Source organism: Dromaius novaehollandiae, chromosome 6, assembly GCF_036370855.1.
Source record: "Dromaius novaehollandiae isolate bDroNov1 chromosome 6, bDroNov1.hap1, whole genome shotgun sequence".
In the NCBI taxonomy this organism is placed as follows: Eukaryota; Metazoa; Chordata; class Aves; order Casuariiformes; family Dromaiidae; genus Dromaius; species Dromaius novaehollandiae.
This window is the reverse complement of record NC_088103.1, coordinates 30,041,517-30,065,640: the sequence shown is the minus strand read 5'-3', so window position 1 is coordinate 30,065,640 and position 24,124 is coordinate 30,041,517. Positions and strand designations below refer to the sequence as shown.

At 35.5% G+C, this 24,124-nt stretch overlaps 1 protein-coding gene across 1 annotated transcript in view; it reads right to left on the bottom strand.

The window, feature by feature from the left end:
* Window positions 1-649: 649 nt before the first annotated feature.
* The window catches only part of MYOF (myoferlin), a 76,490-nt gene continuing 53,015 nt past the window's right edge, over window positions 650-24,124 (bottom strand). Inside the window, exons 29-54 of the mRNA XM_026094166.2 lie at window positions 23,929-24,071; window positions 23,464-23,637; window positions 22,391-22,502; window positions 20,789-20,866; window positions 18,806-18,987; window positions 18,550-18,708; window positions 18,319-18,417; window positions 18,048-18,209; window positions 17,341-17,506; window positions 16,642-16,718; window positions 13,006-13,017; window positions 11,547-11,645; window positions 10,793-10,918; window positions 9,879-10,034; window positions 9,669-9,760; window positions 8,208-8,378; window positions 7,517-7,665; window positions 7,192-7,331; window positions 6,116-6,204; window positions 5,911-6,006; window positions 5,377-5,518; window positions 4,935-5,034; window positions 3,530-3,723; window positions 2,306-2,415; window positions 1,819-1,966; window positions 650-1,314 (exon numbers count right to left, since the gene is read on the bottom strand). Of these exons, the coding sequence (XP_025949951.2) occupies window positions 1,279-1,314; window positions 1,819-1,966; window positions 2,306-2,415; window positions 3,530-3,723; window positions 4,935-5,034; window positions 5,377-5,518; window positions 5,911-6,006; window positions 6,116-6,204; window positions 7,192-7,331; window positions 7,517-7,665; window positions 8,208-8,378; window positions 9,669-9,760; window positions 9,879-10,034; window positions 10,793-10,918; window positions 11,547-11,645; window positions 13,006-13,017; window positions 16,642-16,718; window positions 17,341-17,506; window positions 18,048-18,209; window positions 18,319-18,417; window positions 18,550-18,708; window positions 18,806-18,987; window positions 20,789-20,866; window positions 22,391-22,502; window positions 23,464-23,637; window positions 23,929-24,071 (3,212 nt within the window). The 3' untranslated portion in view covers window positions 650-1,278. The remainder of the gene's footprint in view (window positions 1,315-1,818; window positions 1,967-2,305; window positions 2,416-3,529; window positions 3,724-4,934; window positions 5,035-5,376; window positions 5,519-5,910; window positions 6,007-6,115; window positions 6,205-7,191; window positions 7,332-7,516; window positions 7,666-8,207; window positions 8,379-9,668; window positions 9,761-9,878; window positions 10,035-10,792; window positions 10,919-11,546; window positions 11,646-13,005; window positions 13,018-16,641; window positions 16,719-17,340; window positions 17,507-18,047; window positions 18,210-18,318; window positions 18,418-18,549; window positions 18,709-18,805; window positions 18,988-20,788; window positions 20,867-22,390; window positions 22,503-23,463; window positions 23,638-23,928; window positions 24,072-24,124) is intronic.

Sequence of the window (24,124 nt, the reverse complement as noted above, 5' to 3'; positions counted from 1 at the left end):
TACAAGAAGGTATGTGTGCCATCAAATACAAGAATGACAGAGGTTTATCAAAGCTAATTAATTCCTGCAGCTGTCATAGTCATCTTTTTAAAGCTCTAGCAGAAGCCTTGATCGAGTGAGGAATGTGACTATCATACAAAGACTGCAGCACATTTCCTACCTTTTGGGCACCAACAAATGTTCAGAGAAATGCTTCTGCTTTGGCCATCCATAAAAGCAAGGTGTAATCCCAGACTCTAAACCTGATTTTAGTGCAGGATATTTTATTGTGCCTAGGGTAAGGGCACTAAGTCTAAATGAAGTACCTATTTTCCACATGCAGATGAGATTTTAAACAAGGGTTGAATCTTGGTTGCATATCCTTTCATGTTTTGGTTCAAGAGCATCTCTATAGTCCTTGGATTTAAAGTAACTATTCATCAACTTTCATTTCTTTATAATTTCCTAATTAATAAAGGAATTCATTAGAATTTTGTGCAGAAATACTTCCTTATTTTCACTGTAAAGATAATACTTAAATTATACATTTCTGATGTAATTAGACTGCAATCTTCCTGGGTCTTGTGGCACTACTTCCTCTGACAGACGGTGTACAATACCTAAAATGCATTGTGGGTTTGTAATAGATAAAGAGAGCTGTAAACTTGCATTTTACTTTTGGATAGGTTTATTTAACCATTTGTAAATTACACTAAGTAAACAGTAAACTAATGCTTTTATTTCTATGCACATGCAGTTGTTGTCAGGATACATACAGTGTTGTCAAGTCTACAGTGCAGTAACTAAGAATGTTAAGCTAACTATACTGAAACCTTTTGTAAATAGAATGTCTGAGCATTTGTTGATTGCACTGTGAGGTTTCTTTGGCATACATAATTATAAGTAGTGCTTGTTTTTTTCATTAAGTTAAGATGCAGAGTTGCAAGTTGCACCCAACAGAATTCTCAAAAGGAAGTATCCATTTAAAAGACGACAGCAAGAACAGGCAGCCTCTTCAGTGATTTTTTTATGAAAAATGTAGTTTAAAAGCAAGGAAGGCAGAACCTTACCATGTGTAGATACTATGAAAATCAAAACATGTAAACGGAACATGACCTTTCTTTACACCAGTCATGACCCCCTGAACCTTGGCTAACCTTGGTTAAATTCTTACTTCTTATCTATTTTCCAGTTTAAAATACTAGTGAACAAATAACGTGAAGGGAGCCTTGCTGAATTTGGTCCACAGCCTGAGGCAAAACCTCATTGCTATTTAAAACAAAAGATGAAAACTCTTCTTTAAATTGGCTTCACGATCTTCATTGACAAATAGTTCTGTAGGAAGAAAAAAAACAATAGAGACAAAAAGATGTATATGAAATACTGAAGTGTAGTTTTGTAAAAGATATGTAGGATATTAAAATATTAAGATATTAATGGATCAAAATTTATTCAGAGTGTGGTAATTTCATTTAAAATACAATAAAAATGGATATTTCAGACCAAAGTAGACCGAGATCTAGACTCCAGGCTATTTTTAACTGAACTATTTTTAACTGTGAAAGTTATTAACACTTCTAAAGCACTCATTTGCTTGACCTTTACTTACTAGGTTAGTTTTAATGTACATTCTAATAGGTTCTAACTTAAAACCAGTTGAAACTGTGTTACTTAAAAAACCAATGCATCTATAAGGTTATGTTATATATAAATCCTTATCTCCCTGCTAGAACAGAGTGGACGGAATCCCCTGCCTAAGTAAGGAGTGTGTCCTGTTGACTCATACATAAGCTAGCCTTATGCTACAGCTGAAGAATAGTAACATTTATAAATTCTTACCGGCAATGAATAGAGGAGTACAGCTACAAATAAGAATATAATTAGCAAGATGATAAGGCCTATGAAGAGCCACTTAAACCTGCGCCACACAATAAATTTCATTGTCTTGCATGGATTTGGAAACCACAGGAAGGAAGTATCTGGTCGGCTGCATTTTGAGAGAAACAAATATTAATCATACTATTAAAAACAGGGAATACTAAGTGTGAGAATATAACACATTAAAGCACTCTGGTTCTGGAGTTGAAGAAAAGATAGATGTGTAGCGTAAGACAGTGGAATTTCAGTAAATGTGTGCCGTTATACTGAAACCACCTTGCATTTTATCCTAACACATGCAAAAGGAAACAAGGCTGTCTCCTATAAACAAAATTTTGCTAAGGATAGCTGATGTCTAATATATAATTTATTGCATGTAGATTTTTTGAAGAATGTCATGGTAGCTAGGTACTGTATTTGTCAAGCTAGTGAGAGAAAAATATCTTACTTTGGTAGATCTAATTTGGGGTTCATGTTGGGTTCATCTCTTCCTTTACCAGCTGGCCTTTCCTCAGCTTCTTTTTCATTGACAATTTCCAATGTCATTTCAACTTTACCCTTCAGAAAAAGTAGGCATGTTTAACATATGGCATAAGACAAACATCTTACTTGAACAAAGGAAAAGTACTTGTTTGGTACCTATACAGCAGAGTTTTGGATGAACTCCTTACATATATATTTCAATTTCTATCTCAAAATACACTTGTTTCTGCACTAGGACAGTATCACAACTCTGTATCATAGAACCACAAACAAAAAATCACAGCACACAAAATAGTTCTGCTAATTCATTTGCAGTTCTACTTTAAACTATGTATTGTTTTTTCTAATTTAGCAAAACCTATGCATAGTAAGAAAAACAGAATTGTTTTTGTACCAAAAACAACCCATGGCCTGCATCTTTTCCCTAAGCATCTCATTTTTTATACTGTTGCAGAAGATAATGTTTCTGATTATTTTTATTATGAAATTAAATAAATGAGGAAAAAATAAAGTTTAAAGGTAAAAGCATTAGAAAGAAGCAGCAACAGATACGCTTGATAAGGCCTGATATTCTAACTAGTGGTAAATAATTACTTATACTATACATATATTTTAAGTACAAGGTTTAACTGCGTACTTGAATATCTTTAGTTATTTGAGTTCGAATATACTAGTGGTGAGTGAATAACTATTTCCAGATAGATCCTTGGCAATTAAAAAGAAAGCTAGGTTATAAAGCTTTGGGTTTTCTGTTTGCCCTCATCATCAAGAAGCTGGTCTGGCTTTTCCAATATTTAAATTATGTTGCCTGTGTATGAAAACGCTTTCCATTCAAACTCTTTTCTTTAAACACATACAGGATGTGTCATTGTTTCTTTTAAGCCATAATGTGATAAATTCATTCACAAAATAACTCTATTGGCTGCTTTGCTGAGGTAGCATGACTCAACCTAGCTGTAGTCCTACACGTTAAAAAGAGATAAAAACAAAACAAAGAAACTTAAGTACTAAACTCATTTAAAAATACTTAAACATTGCTGATGGAGCAAATTTCTTGAACTTGAGTCTAGAATGATCTTTTTATTCCTTCTCTGTCTTTCTGTTGAAAGCTAACAGCTAAACAGGTGACTTAATTTAAAAAGCAAAGTGAGCACATTTTAGGTACTGTATAAAGAAGTAATAATCATACCGCTAAAATACGGGAACCATCCTTTTCTACGTAACACGGCCACCACCCCTTCATGGATTTCTGCTCAAAGAGAGAGGCAGTCTTGTAAGCCTTCTGAGAATGATCTGTTTTGTAGTCTGGAATCATGTCTATATTGCACTTCTCTGGAACTTTTGCGGGAATGATTGTTTTATGTAAATCTAGCTCGACAAAACCTAGGAGAAAAAACATACACTGCATAACACAGCCATTCAAACGGAACAGTGGTTCAGGGTGAACCTCACTTATTTCTAAATACGTTATACAGGAAGGACCTTACCAAACATGTTACATTGCTGTCTGCCCAAGTGTGTTGTGAAGCAGAGAAGTGGGCTTAAGCACAGCCTGATGCCTCCCACCTTGTTGGTGTTGAAAGCACCGGTGTTGATAAAATTGACTTAACCAGCTCTTCCCTCTTTTTTTTAAGCAAGATCACTTTTGTTTTTTTTAATGGATCCCCCCCAACCCAAAGAGAAAATAACCAAATAAGGCAATATAATGGCTATGTGATTTTTGATAGTTAAACATATGATTTTGCTAACTTAAATGATGGTTATAAATCAGTGACTTGTTTTTAGCTCTTGAGGGCTACATGGTCTGCATGTAACCTAAAGACCTTTGAGCTTTCTTAACACAGGGCAGAGAGCAATCCTCCACAGAGCTCTGAAGTGCTCCACAGAGTACTTGAAAATTACAGAGAAATATTTCTGTGAAAAGTCATTTTTTGTTCTGTGTAAGCTAGGATATTTAATCTCAAAAGTCTGTATCATGCTAAAGCAGGAGTCAGTTTCAGAGCAGAACTGTCAGTGTGTCAGTGTTTGGAGATGCATCTCCTTACAAAGACAAGTAACTATGAAGGACTTTTGTTTTCCTCCGTGAGTTATGCAGTTAAATGATGATACTGTCCAAGAGAAAATATCACCCAGTAAGTAGGCAGTCTCAATCAAATCCCCACTGTTGTTGCTTTTCATTGAATGTGCTGAAGGCCTGCCGCTGAGATACTGAAAGAATCTGAATTAATAAAGGTACAAAGTAGATTGCTTAACCTAATTACAGCCTTATGTAAATACTCTTACTTAGAACAGAAATATTCTTATTTTAACTAATCTTACTTTAGAGGCAAAGTAAGTTTTCATACACATTATCTTCCCATTCACATTTTGTAGTAGAGCTTATATGAATGGAAAAGTAGCACGGTTTACCTGCGAGTAGGCTTTTACTCATTTATACATGAGCATAAGTGACATTGTACAATGTGTGAGAATAGAAATGTACCTGCATGCTCAGTGGCCCACTTTGAAAATGTAGTTCTTATGCAATAATTTTAAACTGCTCATTTTTATCTCTTGGTTTGAGATGGCAATAATTCCTTTTTTAGAAGCCTTACCCAGATAGTCATCCAATGAGAACTTGTCATTATCCCATATCTGAATGATCAGTTTGGGTGGGATTCTGAATTCTGTCTTGTCAAGACTCCAAAAATGCTCCTAGGAGTCAAAAAACAAAACCAAAACAGCTTCTAAGAATTACATATGAAAATTCAAGGCTGTGACCTGCTCCTACTTGTGAATCCTAAGGGAGGGGGGATGAGTAAGGGGTGGGATCGAGAGAATTAAGGATTTTATCTTGCCCTTGCTAACAGGAACCTGTTGTTGCCAAGGTGTTGTTCCTTGTTCAAAGGCAAAATTGAAACTGTACAAAATAGCAGTTTGAGGGATGTATGTAGAATTGAGCCAAACTGCCTCTTCCAATATGTACATACAATAGAAAGAACTATCAGACTGATTACAACCTGAACTCTAAGTACTGAAATCTTTAGAAATACCTACCTTTTTAGAAACTGTGCAGAGTTGCTCTGCTGGAAGATAGTCAAAAGGAAAAACAAATCTCCAGTTAAAGTTTCCTTCACCATCCAAAGATCGGTAGTGAACATCTGTTTTCTGCTTGTTTTCTTCATTACCGGGCATCCATCTGAAAGTAACAGGCACATGTGTCTGGTGTTTGCAGTGGAACTACACTGGCATTTGTTCGTGCCACAACCATGTCATTAAATGGTTGCAAACAAGCCATAAGTACTGTGTCACAGAGGGCTGGGGAGTCTTCTACAGATTTTCTCAGTTTGGTTCCAATGTGGCATTTAAGTTTAAGAGCAATGCTCTGCAAACTTGGCTTGGCAGCTTTACAATCCAGTTGATCTGAGTAAAGCCAGCACGCTATTTCTGTATCCTGTTCCCCAGCACTGTCAGTTCTGGAGTCAGCTTGGCTGACATCAACAAATCATCTTTGGTACCCATGGGCTAGACATTCCCAGGACATTCTGAACCTCGTTCATTTGCAAATGTTACACGATAGGGTGCTCCTACCCCTTCACATAGATGTCGCTCATTTCTTCCCCGGTGATACTCTTTTCATCCAGAAGGACATCTTTGGTGTTCCAGACAATTACCCGCAAGATATACCTAGGAAGGAAGATATTTGGGGAAAGACAATTGAATTGCCTTTGTCAGGGCAGCCAGATGGTATGCAGCATACATACATATACATATATATATATATATATATACTCACTTCTTAGCTTTTCGGGGAGTGATGTTGAAGGGAGGGCCTGGAGGTCCTAAGCTTTTGGGGAAAACATCAACCCACATCTGGAGCTTTCCCTGTATCAGTGGAGAAGTTGGATGAGGGGTTGTTTGTTGCATACATGTTTGTCATGGCAATTCCACGGTACTGCCTATTTCCATCCCTAGTACTGACTTCTAGCCACAGAGCAAAGCTCACTCCTGTTACTAAACCCAAGGTCACATCTTCTACAGACTTCAGATAGGAGCAAACGCAGTTCTTCCTGTTCTGCTAGAGATGTAACTCCTAGTGATTCAGGGCAAGTTAGGTGCCTAAATAGTTCTTACTCTCTAGGTCCAAGTTTTTGTTCTCTCAGAGGTTATAGCACAAGTATCATAAATGTGGCTGGTACTTTCCAGAAAGTGGCCTACCCCAAGTAGCTGATCAGTCCCCTTAACTATGTGAGATTATTCTTCTGAGTGAGGCAACCGCTGCTGATTTTTCCACCCTATTTTTCAACTGCAAGCCTATTTCTTTATTCTTGCAGATGACTTCTCTGCTTGATACAGGACACTTTTTTTTTTTTTTTTAAACAACCACCAATAAACCAGAACAAAAGAAAGCCACAGGTTAATCAAAAATTCTGGAAAACAAATGCTAATATTTATTCCTCTCCAACAGACAGATACAGTATAAGCCAGCCTCTTCAAACTAGCATCTCTGAACCTTGTAGAGAGAACTGACAACTTTGTTTTCATTTTTTGAAAGTAGCTACAAAACTCTTCAGGCAGGCTCCCTCCTTTATTATTGGCATGCTATTAAATACTTATTCCAGTTTTTTTCAGTAATAAAGTAATCAGTCATTCCCAATTCCCACTCTGTCGGTGTCCAAGATCATAATTTGTGGCTCATAGCATTATGTTGTGTTTCTAATCTAACCTGCTTTAGTTTCTCAGCCAGAAAGCTACATCACTATCTCAGTGATACCACCTTACCGACTTGTGTATTTATAGCAACATAGTATGAATCTAGGAATGTTCTATTTCTGCATCTGAGAAACCCAAAGTAAAACCAGTTTTTAGTACCTGTGAGATGTTGGGCTGGAAGGTACTGTACAAGGTCCTTGTCTCCACATGTTCAGGTACCAAGCCCTGGGTTCTGAGGATATGAAGAGCTAACCGCTCTTCACCTGGACCCAGATGCTGATGCAATACTTTGTTAGCTTCTGAAATAAAAAGAATGGAATAGAATGGGCTCACGACCCAGAATTTGCACTTGAAACTTTTTTTTCTTAATTTAAAATCACATATATAAGATTAAGCACCAAGGAGTCAGATTTTTTCTCTTTTTCCATAAATAATTGAGAAGTTTTATATTTACATCAGTGTTAATTTAAGTAAAGAAGCTCACCGATTTCCTCCAAACTATAGTCTCGTCCTCCGTAGTTAATTCTTCTACCGTTTTCAGAGAGGACCGGAGGAGCATAGCCTTTAAACCTGGCTATATTTTGCAACAACTGTGTTGGTTTTAGTTGATCACGCCAGGTATTAACACCTGAGCTTTAGGAAAGAAACAAAAACACATCCTAAAATTCTTTAAAATTTAGGGCATTTCCAAGTTATGTAAAATGTATTAGTTTTATATCAATTCATAGTGGGCAGCACTGCCTGGCTAGATTGACCACTTGATTTTGAGATAATGGTTTGAGACAGTGGTTTAATTCCATACTAGCACAATTAACATTCAAGACATAGTACTTTTTTCTTTATATACTAAAATATCTTATGCTAACAGATGCTTTCATATTTATTCCCATGAGTAGGTCAGAAAATTTTGTTAAGCGCATGTTCTCTGTACAGAAACAACACATATTACTGTATGAAGAGAAGATTAAAATGTTTGAAGTGATGTTTTCTTAGAGTCAAAGCTCTTCTGAAGACTTTGCAGCTTTACTTGGAATTCAGATGATTCAGTGAGCACAACAACCAACCACAGCATTGTTTTTAACCAAATAATTAAGATGAAGAAAGTCCAGGTTTGTTATGGTGACTGGAGGCTACATCTTAGAGATACAACTTTCAGTAGACAAAATGTGACTTACATGCAATACTGTTGTGGGATGCCACAGTGAGATCCATACCGAGAAAGGAATCTGTTCTCAAGATCAATGATGGTTTCACCTACTTTTTCATCACGAGTCAGCGTGTCATAGTCATAGACTGAAATTTTCAGATCCTTTTCTTGAGGTAAGAAGCAGCTGAGTTCATACATTCTAAATATAAACATGTCCAGTTAACACTATTGCTCAAAGTTTATTTTTGAGAAATGACCTTTACAAGATATTAAAGAGGCATTTGCAATACTGATAAAACTAGAAGTAGTTACACAACACTTTACTTTGTATTTGCACCCATTAATAAATCCGTTTGTGCTCCTGTGGATATTACATCCTTGCCTTCTGCAGAATGTATTACTTTGATGTTTTCTATGCAGCAGCTTGAATTGGGACTGAGCTAGTGGGGCTCTGTCAGACACTCTATAAAAAGCATGACTGTTTAATCGACTTTCAGATTTTTTACCACAATACAAACATGTTTGGAGCCTTAAAAAAAAAGTGTTTAGCTTCTGCAACTAGAAGGGATTATCCTATCATCTAGTTTTTCTATACAAAACTGACTGTAGAATTTTTTCAAATTAATTCTCTGAATTTACTTTCAAAATATTCAGCCTCATCGTTTCCAGTGCTGCTGAATGCATTACCCTTGGGGAAAAGTATTCCACTGGTTAATTATTCTCAGTATATTTTTTTGGTTTATTTCCATTCTGACTTTCTAACTTTGACTTCCAGGGTTGTTACTGAAAAAAAAGGTTGGAATTTGGAAGTTACTTTTCACATGTAATCAAAATACCATAATTATCTTTCTCTTTACATATGCTAAACAATTGAACTCCTGGAACACCTCATTATAAAGCATGCGTTCCAAACCCTTCCTAATCCTTATGGCCTCTCTGTGTCAACTTTCTAATTTATCAAATCCTCCAATTCTGGACAATTTCATTGTGAAGTATAAAGAAGATGTAACTTTTACATTTCTAATTAGTATTTTTCTGTTTATGTACTTCAAAGATAGCATTAGCGTTTGAAGCCAGTACCAACATACTGGGAATTCATCTCCAGGTGATTATTCATCATGACAGTCAAGCAGTTTGCAGTTTTACAACTTTTTCATATTCTTCAAGCATGTTTCATTGTTCCTGTACACATAACATACACGACTTTAAGTTGTACATAGTTTACTTTTATCCAATTTGTGCACATGATACACAAAGTCTACAGACTAGCCAAACATTTAAGCTGTCCAATGATTTCAAAGAGAGAGTATGGTAAAACACCATGGGAAGTGCCTTAGGCAATTTCTGTCCCAATAAATTGTTACTATACAACTGTGAATACAGTACTGGATATTTAAAATAATGGTTTATCTTATTTGATGACATTACTGGATAATTATGTGAAAGCATTCTAAAATACAGTAAATCAAAAATACAAAAAAATTGTTACCTGCCAAAAATTGGATTGAGCGTATTGGGCACATAATTATCTCTGTCTTCAATTACTTTTTTATTTAGTGTTATTTTTATATAAGGATCACACTATTTAGAAATAAAAAGAAAAAATTTGGTTAGGACTTAGTTATTATTATGTTAACTTTCTTCTTTAAAATATATTACAGCAGAGTTAGCTCACAAACATAAAAACACAGAGTCTCACCAGCCCATTATTATCCTGAGGCTGAAGTTGCAAAGCTCGAACAATATAAATTCGCACAATACATTCCTGAGGCCCACTGTCTGGTAGCTCACGGAACTGGCGAGGAGGAGCTGGAATAGTAGGATCATCAGGTAATGCATAGATTTTAAAGGACCCCTAAAAATAATATACATTAGAAACTCCGTCAAGATAAATTTAGAAAAGTCACTCTAATACGATTTGTTTTTCTTATTTACCGTATGCACATGTAGTCCATTTTTACATAGCTGTAGCAAAATTATGGCCTAATCCACAGCCCTTTAAAAGTCTTTTCTTCAACTTTAGTGAGCTTTGGATAACATCTACCACAAAGGTAAAGTCAGATCCTTATCTGATTTAAATCAATATAGCTTATTTCATTTCAACAGAATTACTCACTTTGCTCCAGCTGAGAATCCATAACATACTTCATATTCATTTTTCTATTCAACACATCATTTTATGTGAGTTTTTTTAAATATACAATGTTAACATTATTTTCCTCTTTAAAGGCCATAGACAGAGTCTCAGAAATAGTACAAAATGCCTTTCTCAGGGTAATTCTATAAATGCACTGTGCTGAGCATGTCTGCAGTGAAATCTTGGCCCTGTTCAGCAGGGTATCAGGAAAGCTTACAATAGTAGAAATGATGAAATTTCTTCTAAATTAATGCGTGTATCACATTTAGAGTAAGCAATTTGCAGTGGTGTCCTTTCCTTGAACAAAAAGGGGCCTGAACCTAAGCATTTAAGAGCACTTGTTAACCATATTAAAGCAGGCATTCCTGCTTAACTTTGTAAGCTTAAATGCTTGCATGCAGACTTGCTTACTGATAACTACTTACAAAGAAATGACTATATCCAACATTTGGCTGTTTCCCATTATTGAAATTTACCTTAAATTCCCCTACCACTGATGGATCATCATTGTCCTCAGATTTGCCTCTGTACAGCTTAAATGTATCACAGAAGTCTGTTAAGCCATTAAACTCGGGTACCTTTTCCAATTCACAGTCGTACACCTTTAAAAAAAAAGGGGGTGTGGGGGGGGACACCACAACATTTAGAAATTACCATACATATGAGCTCCATCAGTGTGGTATTTCAATAGTGTATGCTTGATGATATATCTCAAGGAACCAAAGCATTTGGGACTTTTTATTTTTGCATCTAAGTGGAACGGAAGATTCGTTTATGTCTTGTTAAAAACAGAATAAATAGCACTTCCCAACCTTATCTTTACTGTCTTCAGTAGGAATATTAGATGAGAATTGAAAGTGGTCTAGCTTCAGCTTTTAACCAGTAGTCAATGAAAGTTACTGCTCTCTGTGTTCTTACTTTTTCAGAGCGTATGTTTTTCAGTTCTGGGATCTGCCTGGCACCCAAACCAGTCAAGAGTAAAATTCTGTTTGACCAAAGGTTATGCTGAGCATTTAATACATCTCTTAAATCAGTGTGGTTAAGCAGAGAAGCAGCAAAGACTTCTGGAAACCTTCATTTCACCACATGAATTAATAATAGAGCTTTATATGGAATCATGTACAGTTAGATTTTGAAAAGAGCATTAAAAAAAAAAAAGGGTGCAGCTCTGATCAGGTTTTAGGCCTGTAAACTTTGACAAATGTTCCTTTGTTTTATTCTGAGCAATACCTTTAAAGTGTCATATCCTTTTTTAATATACTGTCCGCATTTTTCAGGTTCTCCTACGGAAGCATAAAATTTGCTCCACCAATCAACAATTTCTTCCTCCTTAAAAACAAACAACGTTTTTTATTAGGAGATAAGAATGACTCATATATCGTCCATTCCAGCTTCTCCTATATCATGCTGTACAGTAGAAACAGTAATTAAGCACACTAAAACTTACTATCCATCAAGGAATATTAAAGTTGCTCAGAGAGAAAGAAAATTAGAGTGTAAATTGTAAGTCTGAAGAGATGCAGTTTCTCTTACCCAGGTTTAGATGTCTTGTCTATAATCCAGCTGTGTCTATATTCAACAGATAGCCATCTCCAGAGATCAATTAATTACTGGTATCCAGATAGCTATCTCAAAGGACTGATTTCTGGAGGCGTATATATACACATCTGTCCTGAGGTACTCCAGCATAGCCTATGCACTGAATTTTTAGATGGCTAAAGTCAGAGGAAGCGATTCCATTCAAAGTATCTCATTAAACATAGAGAATTTAGGGTACTAGTTCAGGCCTCCTGTCTATCCAGTCTAGTATTATGCCATTAGCAGCAGTTGCTACTTAGCCAGAGCAGTCAATGTTTTGGCTGCTGAGGAGAAACATCATCATACTTAGAATTCATTACAGAAATTCCATTAGTATGAATAGTAACTATAGTGAGCATGCTGAAAAAATTTTTCCTGTGGGATAAATCAGCTAGTCTGTTTTCAGCTGAGATTCTCATTTATTTCAGTAGTGTTGCAATGTAACAACACTGGGACAGATCTGTAACTGCTCTAAACATATACTGTTCTCTGAAAGCCAGCAGAGATCATCTGCACACTGACAGAATCTTGTCCACTGATGTCAGTAGGTCTACCTTAATGCTGATCAAATGCAGTCAGAAAGAGCAGTGAAGTCTTTAATTCTGAAAAATAATACTTAAATGATCTAAGAATCTACACATTCCACTAAGTGTGCATTCCTGTTTTTACGTATTTTTTTATTTTAAGACCAAATACTCACTTCTTTCAACAGATTATTATTTTCTTTATTTATCCACAGGAATTACATAATTATTTCCCCCTGGAAACATACTCCAATTTGTAATACTGTTCATTCACTGTGTAAGTTTGAAAAAAAATCTTAACCAATATTTGGATTTATAAAGATTCTTAAAGTATTACACAGATCATTAAATGTGAGGTTTTTTTGAATATTGGGGGGGTGTTGTTTCAGTTCTGCATAATTTTCCTGTATTTCCTATTGTACAAATTGCTGGTAGATTTTATAACAAACATTTTCAGAAATTACTATTCTCCTCTCCATCCTTTAAAATGTCAGTATTAAAAAAGCAGTATTAATATTCTGATTTGCAATTGTAGGTCTCATTTACAAGAAAGCAAGGTAATGATTGTCAAAAGTAGGATACATTACCTTTTCTGTAAGCTGCTCACAAGAATCAATTCATAAAAAAGAGGAAGACAGAAACAAAGGTTAGGTAGGATTCATAACATTTTATACAATTAAAAAAGGTTTTTAATAAAACTTTGTATGTAAATTAAGTTATTAACACCAGTAATTATAAATACTTTTGAAGACTATTCAGACCACACGTGTTTCTTTTCTTTTTTTTTCTCTTTCAGTACCACCTAGATATTAAACTGGACCACGCAGGTAACAAAGTTTTATGGGACTGTAAGACATTAGAGCCCTGTGCTTTATTCTTTTTTATTCACGTAACAAAGCAAAAAAGAGAGAAACTTGGTTTTCATCTTTAATCACTTCAGTGTTTTAACTTTGGATTCTATTTACTGGTTTCCACACTACCAACTGTGGTTGCAAAGAGCACAGGATCTGACTGATCTATTTCAAATAAAAATGTGTTTACGAGTACTTATAAAACAATTGAATCTATTCCAGAGATTCTTTTCCAAACAAATTTCACACACACAAATTGAACTATTTTTTGCACCTTATGAATATTTACTTCTTTATTAAAAAAAAAATTCCTAATGCTCAACAGCCTTTTCCTTTCTGCTATCATTCTGCAGTTGTTTAAAGGCTGTGAAATTTCAGGAGTCTGAAAAAATTGGAAAAAAATTTAAAGTACAGGAACAAGTATTACGTGTCTACAAATTTATTAGTGTAAGTGCAGTAACAATCTGCACAGTCCAAAATGCTTCACTTGTTAAATCACAGATACCGTAATTATGACCAGATATTCCATTATGAGCAAGCATTATGCATCCCATTTGGAAGCAGTGATTAGCGAGAGTGATTTGTGCTAGTGTTTATGTATTATCCATGTGGTTTAATTTAAAGGCATAATCTTCAAATTTTTGTGCAAAGCAAAAGAAATACGAAAGACAGTTTACAAGTACAAACCAAATGCATCAATAGATCAGGACATCACTCTGGTACATCATACTTATGCTATTCTCCTTTCTATACTGCAAGTAATTATCTTCTTAGGGTGTTCAGGTCTACTGTATTTTAGTAATCTTGTCTAACTTCAAATTAGAAATACAGCATAATTTTTTTTCAGATTTGCACAAGAGTTTGTCAGGTTTTCCAAAGGCAATTTGAGTGATTTATTCTCAGAAACCATGTCATTATCGATTTGCAAAACTTACGAGCAGGTAAGTTCAATACTTTGCCCTATTTGAATTTGACTTCCCTTAAACATTGGTTTATAATGTTGACAACATGAAAGGCAGCCTACATTCGTATACAATAATCATTTTAACTTGCAATGAGTTTGCACAAAAATTCCCAAAGCAAATAACAAGTCTGCCATATTTGGAAACTGTCGTTACTAAAACCAGTAAAAGCAGGATGTGCTCACAGAATGGCAAAACACAGAAAAAAATGCCATATGATAAACTGGAGATTTTGGAGTGAAATATCACATGGCAAAGACCATGTAACCATTGTTGTACATTTTCCTAGTTATCCAGTGACTGAACTGTAGATTGTTTCAAGATACTAAGATTGAACTGCTAATTTTTTGAACAACTTGAAATTATGGAAAAAATGTAAGAGAGATAGTGGATTCCTAGCAAAGTTAGTTTTTGCTTTATTTACTATACATTTATTTTATTCTCCAGAAAGCAGGCCTGTTAACAAACTTTAAATACTAATAGCGAGGTTAAATTGGTCCTGTTGATTTTGGTGCTTCTGGTATGTAGATTCCAAATAAGCTGATACAAAAGAAGATTTTAATAGTTTATTGTGCAGAAGTAGTAGGATTTTTAAGAAGAACTGCAAGGATACCTTGATAACTGTAACTAATCCTATTAGACTTCTTACGAGCATCATCTCCTCCAAAATCTCTCTATGGAATAATTGCCAAGAGAAGTATAGCCTGACAACCACATCACGTAAACACCACCCTGCATCCCCCACGTGCCCCTGCTGTGGTCATCTCCATGCATTAGCTCCGTACGTACATACATACATGCACTGTTGTTGGAGAAGCCATTTTGCTGAGTGCTGTTGACATACTGCTTAAACACTGGAAATTGGAATGTAATTGATGAAATTTTGGTATTTTGTGTCTTTACAGTGTTGTTGCCATATCACTTATGCTTCCCACAGTTGCACTTACTTCAATTTAAATTGTTCTGAATACTTTTTCCTCTCTCATATGGATGTTATCACTGTATATAGTGTTACAGTACATTTGGCTTAAACTCTAAAATCATGCTTCACCTGATGCAGTATTTAAAAACTTCTCTATTATAATTGAAATCAGCTTCAATCAATCAATTTGCTAGGGGATTCAAAGTGCCTTTTTTTTTAATTATTTTTTTGGTTCAGAATTTCTAAAGAAAATATTAATTCTCTGTGCCAGCTAGAAAGCATTTATATTAATCAGAACAGGAAGCCTAATTCAGATAAACATTAGAAAAGTCATTTCTGCTGTTCCAAATCAAATGTCAAGGACAATTTACATGTATGAAGAAAGAAAACATATGAAAATGTTCTGTGAGGTACTCAAATGATTGAGTCTGAATATCATGACATTAAGATATTGAAGAAGAAATAAAAGAACAAGAATGCAATCAATAACATATTAAAATAGCAGCGAGTCCCTAGATTGGGGACTTCAGAGTTTAATTTCAGTGGTGGTATTTACTCTGGGATCTCTACAGCAGTAACATTAAGAAGTCCACACTGCTAAAAAGTAGAAGACAAATGTATTTGTGAACAAATACATATATTTAATAATACCACTAGGTTTAAATTTTTTAAATCAAAATTATGGATTAAAAGCCTGCAAAATTACTATATTGAAGGATATATTCTTAATGCTTTCTTTAAAATAACAAGCCATCAGAAATTTTTGAAAATGCTTTATAGGTAAGGGGAGCATTGTACAACCCTAAAAACTTTGCACATTTTTCCTTCAAAATATACTGGCTGAAATTTGTCTTAACTCAGGTTTAAGTTAAAGTAAAATTCTGCAAATTGAATTATTTGTACCTGTAAGATAAGACTGCACTGTGGTGGTGCTAAAAGACTCAGAGCAATAGTTTAAAGAGATTCACAAGGCACAACAGAATAGGTTAGAAAAGATATGTTAGTGCAAAAAAATTGTTTCAGTGGTACCAGTTTTGGATGACTATATGGTAAGAGAAGCAAAGCCATGACTGTGATAAAATGAACAGCTGAAGGTCTTTGATACCATGGGTTTGATTCTGTACCAAAGCACATCCCTACCTTTATTTAGAACTGCTCAGTCTTTGTGAGATCAGGCTGCTCTAAACATCATCAGTGGATGACTGGGTAATAATGTTCTATCACACACTTTCCGTAGCTATTGAATAAATATATTCCCTATTAAGCTACCATGTAAATTGTACCATGCACAAAAAGCTACAGCTCAGTGTTTACTATATGAGAAAATAGGGTAAAATAATTAACATATTTCCTTTGCTTCCCTGATGCAAAATAACTGTTCCAGCTGGCTTTCCAGAAGGCTGCATGTATTCCTGCCAATTTTACTGTCTAGAAAGTTTCTCAGAAATCCCAGATCCAAAGAAATAAGTATCAAATTTCAAAGATTACCTGAGCTGCTAGCAGGGGTTGTCTGTCTTCTATTTCAATTACAGTATCCCGGTGGGGTGCAGCAGACAGAAGACTAACTGTAAGCCAAAAATTTTATTAAGGCAATATGCTATAAGAAGAACACCTTACTGAGCTTTTTCATCATCAGATTTGAAATCCAAAGGGTAACAGAAGATGTAAAATAATTCACTGGCTCTATGTTTGACATTTTAATGCAAGCAATTAGTTGCCACATTTTGCTAAAAAATGCAGTTACATATACAATAACTATTTGTGCTGTATACACAAATGTTTTTCAAATGTATAGAATTAAAAAAAATTCGGAAAAAATACAGAGGAAGACATCAGCTTTGCATTCAGAGCATTTTTGCTGGAATACTTTCTCTTTACCTTAGTACTAAGAGCAATGGTAATCTGCAGGCAGTTAAGTTCCAGGTTCCCACTAAAGAGGAGCTTCAGAGTACCAGTACACTCTGTCTGACAGCATACTTTGCCTTGCCCTCTCTCCTCTTATACCCTACAGATTATTGCAGTACTTTATTAATACTTACATTTTTTTCTTTCAGATCATATTATCTCTAAGTATACAACCCTAGATGGCTACTCATCAGTACAGTATGCAGATTAAACACCAAGGATAGCTTTTTTCTAGCATCTCATAGGAAAGTAGAAACTGTTTTCATTTTTGCAGCCATCTACCTTTCAGCTGTGGTGCAATGTCTTCTTTAGTAGTGTAGGGGTCACAGCGAAAGCTCTCTAGTAAATCAATAGTACACTGTCCCACGATGGGTTTCCGTCCAAATGGTCTGTGGTCTATTACTTTAATAACAAGAGATGGACTGTATAACTCCTCTTTTGGCAAAAGCTAAAAATGAAAGGTTAGAGTTTTCGTTTATAATGCAAACAGAAGGAAAACCAAGAAGAATAATCAATTTTTTCTCCCCAAATTAGAGCTTTTACTTTATTTGTTTAATATTGAACTACTATGTTCTGTGGCTGTATATTCAATGAAAATTTCTAACCTCATATTATAATGATTCAATAGAAATCAATAAGAAAACTTTTAGTTGCCTCAAATCTTGAATCTTCTTGAATCTTGTACAGCTCCCATCCTTGCAGTATGAAAAGAGCCACACAGATTTACAGGTGAATCAATACCTTCTCAAATAAAGAGAATATATCCTGGACTGGAGCATATAAGACTCTATTTTTTCAGCATGTGTGCAGACATGTTTACATGACCTTTATTACAATTTTCAAGCTCAGTAAATGGCTTACGTTAAGTGAAAAAAGGATATGCAAGTTTTTCTGTTCTATTTTATGTAACAAATCCTTGACCTTTAAAAGCATGGGATAACTAATGCTGCTACAGATAGCTCATATATAGTTTTTTTTTAGCAAAGTACCACTTTCATGAAGAGAACAGAAGATGGAAAATTTGGTGTCTTTTTGAGGTTTTTGATCACCACAGATTCCACCATTTCACCCCCACATTCCACAATAAGACTTGGAGACATAACAGGTGCCAGTTGGTAGTTTTTCATGTTCCGCAATCCCCAAGCCAGAATCTGTAAAATAAATTTTAAAATATATTTTTTATTGAGGCAAATACATGAAGTTATTGTCTGGAGGATGAAATGACTGTACTTTTATTCATTAAGTTTATTCTTAAACTACCTCAACAGCAGTGAGTTGAACTATTGGTCTGATTCCTTGAGGTACCATGTAAAGCTTCGGTGCTCTTTGTGATGGGAGAATTGGAAGGTTCGAGCCACCCTGTTAAGACAAACACATACGTACTAGTTTCCCTCCTCTTCCTTAAACAAAATAGCTTGCAAGTATTAAGACCTATGCAGTATAATTCTTCACATTATTACTCACTGTGGAGGACTATAAAAATGTATATACCTTGTCCCTCAAAATAAGTTCTGCAGCAAAAAGAATGTCTCCACTAGCTTTGCCATTATTTATTACAGGATACCAGAGTAGTTTTGGTGTGATGTCCTCTTCTGGGATTAACTTGACCATGGGGGAGCAAACACTTCTTCCAAGAAATTCATCTTTACCCTGCACAAATTGGCCAATCAAAAAAAGTAATCATAGCGATTAATTTGTTACTCTCAAGAAAAAAAAGAAGCAATCAGGGTATAAAACTTTCACATACCACTTGGTCACTGTCAAAAAGTTCAATTACAACATTAGGTGGGTTTTGGGCTACTGTCTGTGGGTCCCCATAGATCTCAATTTCATTAAATATAAGAGTTTGGTCCCACGTAGGATTTAGAGTTGAATGAATGATCTCAGTTGTTTTGCTTTGATGGAGGAAAGAAACATGAGCATACGGATCTGAAATATCATACAAAGATTAAAAGCATATAGTTACAAACAAACAAAACCCCATCAAGCCACAAGATACACAAACCCAATTTCTGTCAAATTATAGTACATTATTTTTCTTCTTTTCACTCATTACCAGCTCTATAAGCTATTCTACAAAAATAAAAGTCCACACATAAGCATCATTTATATTTAACAGAGCAAATTCCATTTGATTACTAAATAGTTTCCTTTACATAAATCTTGATTAACAGAGCTATATGTGAAAACGATTAGATCATCTCACAAAGCGGAAAGTCAGCCTGAAAACTGACCTGGAACACTGGCTATACTAATCTCTTAAACACTGTCCATACAAGATTTTCTTTTTGTGCCTCCATTGATATACAAATCTACAGGCTCATAAATAACGCAAACAGATCACTGTAGTTCTGATTAGCTACTACACAATAAATTCTCCCAGGCTGCATTGCTCAGATCAAGCTTTGGTGTCAAACATGCTTATTTATAGCAACTTCTTTTTTTTGTGAAACAGCTGAATGATTAAAGTGGTGTAGGCCCACTGTTTGGCAGGTCTTTAAATCATCAGGAGCTCTGTAGAAGGTATGTGATGATGGACATTAACATTTCCTGTACAAATTGCTATTGCTAAGCACCAGGAGCTATTTTAAAGGTTATCTTTAGGCCAGTTTCAATAGCCTCTGGCAAGGTACCTGATCCAAGTTTTACAAAATTTGGCTAACTCTTCAAACTAGACTTGGAGGAAGATAAATTTAAGATGGGCTGGTTTACATGTGACTGCATTTGAGGTACCTATCCTGAATTTTGCACATAAAAATTAAGGGCATTTATTGTTTGTCTTGTTCTTAAATGCTACATACTGAAATGAGACCATAGTAGTGACACATAGGCAGCTATACAAAAAATTCAGAAAAGAGCACTAAGTTATCTGTAGATCTGTATCTTCTGTAACAAATCAAGGTATACACTACACTTGATCATTCGTTAAGAAAGGGGAGAAAAAGAAAGATATGACGAGGGCTGGTGTGGAAAGAAAATTCTAATGAAAATAAATTCCAAGCTCCCCTCTTCATCTTTATCCTTGGCTGAATTTATTTAAAGGAAGTGTAAAGTCATGTTCTTACAGAAACCAATTTCAATTTGGTCTGATGTCCCAGTGGAATTTTCATTTTAACTAGCAAAAATTAAATACTTGTCAACCTGAATATTGAATTAGTCCAACTACAAAGATGCCAAATGGATTCAACATTGGTGGAATACCTGAGTGAAGAATAAAAGGCCAGCAACCACCCTTGTACAAAAAAAATCTATGCTTATTAGTAAGGCACAGTGCAGTTTTCTACAAGTTCATCTTAGTGCTAAATTAATATAAAATAGTAAACCCAGACAGGAAGTTGTTGATAGAACAGCAATTCAGCTTTCTTCATCCTTGCTTTTGTGCAAGTTTCCTGCAGGAAGGTTTAGGAACTCTAAGCTTTTGTTAGAAGGAGAAGCTAAGGCACGGAGAAGAGATTAGTCATGGGAATTTCTGGCCTTGATTGAATTCCCCTTTCCTCACTGAGAATTCAGCTGGCAGCAGCAGGTGTTGCACATTCAGACCACTTCTTTTGGGCAACTTCTGGGACAGTACTAACCAAATCTGGATCATATGTGATGAAGCTGCAACTGCCTTCCTGACATAGTTTCAGTAACTGGGAGCTACATGCAGACTTGACAGTCTATAGCTAAATCAACTTATTAATTCATTGCAGAAGTGCATTTCTGCACCATTAGTAGGATTTTTCCGTACCTGAAAAACTGTCCTTGTCTAAAGCCATCAGATTTCTTGCCTGGTAGACATAACAGCGAAGGTGGTAACTATATACTCCTGTATTAAATAAATAAAAAGAGTTCAAATGCATTGGCCATATACAGGCATCTTTTCTCTAATGAAGCTATTTTCAGTTTATAAAAGTGCCTTAAACTGTTTCTCAACTAAAGCACCAGCACTGCAGAAACATTTCTGCATTTCTTCACTAGTAACACAGGTACTAGTACCAACAAGTTAGCAACTCTGCACATTTGTTGCAACACAACTTAAAACAGGAATGAAAAAACACAGATACTACTTTTTTTTTTTCAAGTGTGTGACCATTTAAGAATCCTTCTATTCAAAAATTCTTGTTTGAAACAGTGCAATAATTAGCTCATACCAAAGCTCAAAGAGGAACAAGAACTAGGCGTTCCTGTGCTTTATTTAAGTATCCATTATAGCACTTCCATGGATCTAGGAGTTTCACATTTTAGCTATTAGCTCTAGAAAATTATTCCAATTGCATCCCTGTCTCTTTGGCTGAAAGATTAAAAAAATCATTGCAGGCAAGGTGGAACAGGTTAAAAGGAAGATGTGAGAGAGGCCCCAACCCAGGGCAGTGTGTGGTTAAGTTAATACAACTTTACTTTGAAAGATGTCAGCTCCAACCCTTTCAAACCTGGAAAAAAATCTGTGCCACTCGCATCAGCCATGAGCTGAAAACTGAACTATGGCAGTAAAAGGGACCAGTCTTGCTGCTATTACGGTCATTATTTGAAAGAAACAGCAAAATCTTCTTCAGCTCCTGAAAGATGGGATTTAGGCATCTCTTTCCAGAAGGGAGCTCAAGTTCTGTCGATTCCAAATAAAGACATGTGCCACTCTGAGACACTCAAAAACTAAAGAGTTTGCATCTTAGGAGTGGGATGGGATTGGCCTCTGTTCCTATTAAGTAACATTGGTGGCTCCCACTTCAGTGTCCTTGCTTTTGTGAATCCTATTCTGGTGATTCCAAGGCATTTTATGCCAATCTGAGCAGGCACTGTTACAGTTTTGCTCACTCTGCCCACTCAACTACATGCTCTTACTGCATCCTCTGGGTCAGGACGGGCATTCATCTGAGCCTACAGAGAGCTGGTTAAGTGAGCTAAACCAGCAGAAGATTAACTGCATGTACATCTTTTCTGCTGGTTTAGTTCCCTGCATAGGCTTGTTATGGAGAGACCACCAGGCTAAAAATTGATCATTTAGAGAGCCTAAAATTCCTGTGTTGCAATAGTTGATGTTAGAATTCCTGTCCCCTACAGGTTTTTAAAAATGTTTGACTGACACTGAACAAATAGAGATTACTTGATCCATACATAGTTATCTATTTTTTCCTCATTTTTATATTAAAATTTAGGTTAATATGAACTGTATATTGACATATCAAAATGATTAATTGTATTCTAATAGCCTAAATATGGTCCAAACATAGGATCACACAGTAATTGTAACAGGAGGTATATAAACCTAGATGTAAAACAAAGAATTGCAATTCTGTTTGGGACCAGAGAGGGACAGCCTCAACTTTTAAGAAAATAATTGTTAAGAACCTACTGTCAAAGTAGCAGGAAACAAGTGGTGTATTGGCACCGAACACCCTTGTAGCAGACTCCTTCGTTTTGTCTGTACTTTTCCCCTCTCCATCATCAATACTAGTGTCTGCTCCCTAAAGTTACATATAGAAAAAAAAAGAAGTCACTGCATGTGACGCAGAAGAAATCTGATACAAATGGGAGTTTATACTGGTTTCAGTCACTCTTCTGGGTCAAGGAGAAATTTACTTTCCTGAATTCACATACTTTAAAAGATGTTTACTCATGTGCAAAAGTCATTCCTTGTCATTGAAGCTGTACAAAAATCAGATCTAGTCATTTCAGCTTATTTGGGAGAATGTCTTATTTCTGAAGATATACTGGCTACCTATCAGTTCTTACTGAAGGAGAGGTTACAGGTTGACATTTGGTGCAAAAAAAGATAAACAAACTAAGGAAAAAAGCAAGCTCTCCTTAATGCTGCACAACGAAACTGAGAGTAAGTAGCTTAGGAAAGCAGAGTAGCCTTCTCACAGCAATCTCTGTCTTACATTATTCTCTCCAATTTGTATCTTGGTAAATAGAGCTTAAATACTTAAGCTCTGTTACCTGAAAACTTGAGGAATAATTACATTCTGATCATCTACTTCTGACTTATGTCATTCTAGCTTCTCAGATGCTTTGCTATTCTTTCCTGTGTTTGGTTGTTTATACATGCAAGTATTAATCAAGGGCAGCTGTTTCAGTGCCCATTGTTTCTAGTGCTACTGTTAATACATCTGAATTATATGCATGAAAAGCTTGAGCTGTCTTTTCAGTTTATTCACAGAAGACTCATGTAGTACTTCAGCCTTTTGCTTTAAATCTCACATAATAATAAAAATAACATGAAGACTCAAGCAATGAAAGTGTTATGCAAGAGTCTGAATAGATACTTTAATAGTCCCTTTCAGGCTTTAAATGATTTAAACAATAAAAACTATACTAGTTCCTCAGTTACATATCAGCCTAACCATTTAGGGACTAAAACAGCTTATTTACTTGACATAAATTAAAAGACTGAAATTTTTAATGACTTGATACTCTGCACCTTACCAAAGCACCTTCAAGTTTAAAGATAGCTGCTGCACCATGTGTCTCTGAGGGAGCCATTTTTCGTCTCCACCGTCTTCGACGGAAAGTATCAGAACTGCGTTGTTTCCAGTGAAATTTCCAGCCAATCAAGGAAGCATATTCCCATCCTTCTTGATCTTCATATGATGACATTCCCTGGCAAACATAAAACCAGGTTATCCACAGTATTGTACAAATGTCATGAAAAAAATCTGCAATTGCTCTGGCAAGGCATAATAATCCCCTCAAAAACAGATGCTGGAAATGTCAATTTACAACAAGACAAAAGGAATATAATCAAAATACAGTTATTTAAAAGTGGGGGGTTTTGGTATTAGATTTCTTTATTCAGGAAATTCATAATATCATGTGGATTAAAAAAAAAAACCTTAAACTCCTACAATGTGTAAGAAATACAATCTGTGACTGTATCTCTCTTCTACTTACCCTTCCTGTTGTTACTGTTTGAGTTGGATCCCTCTTACGCTTTCGCACCAGTCTTCGTCGTCGATGTGTATGATACATTTTCTCTGCAGCAACCCAAGACTTTGGTTTAGTGTCTGGAGGAAGAGTAATTCCATATTCCCATCCTAAAACAGAATCGATTAGTTAGCGTACTTTCAAGAACCCATGTAAGATATAA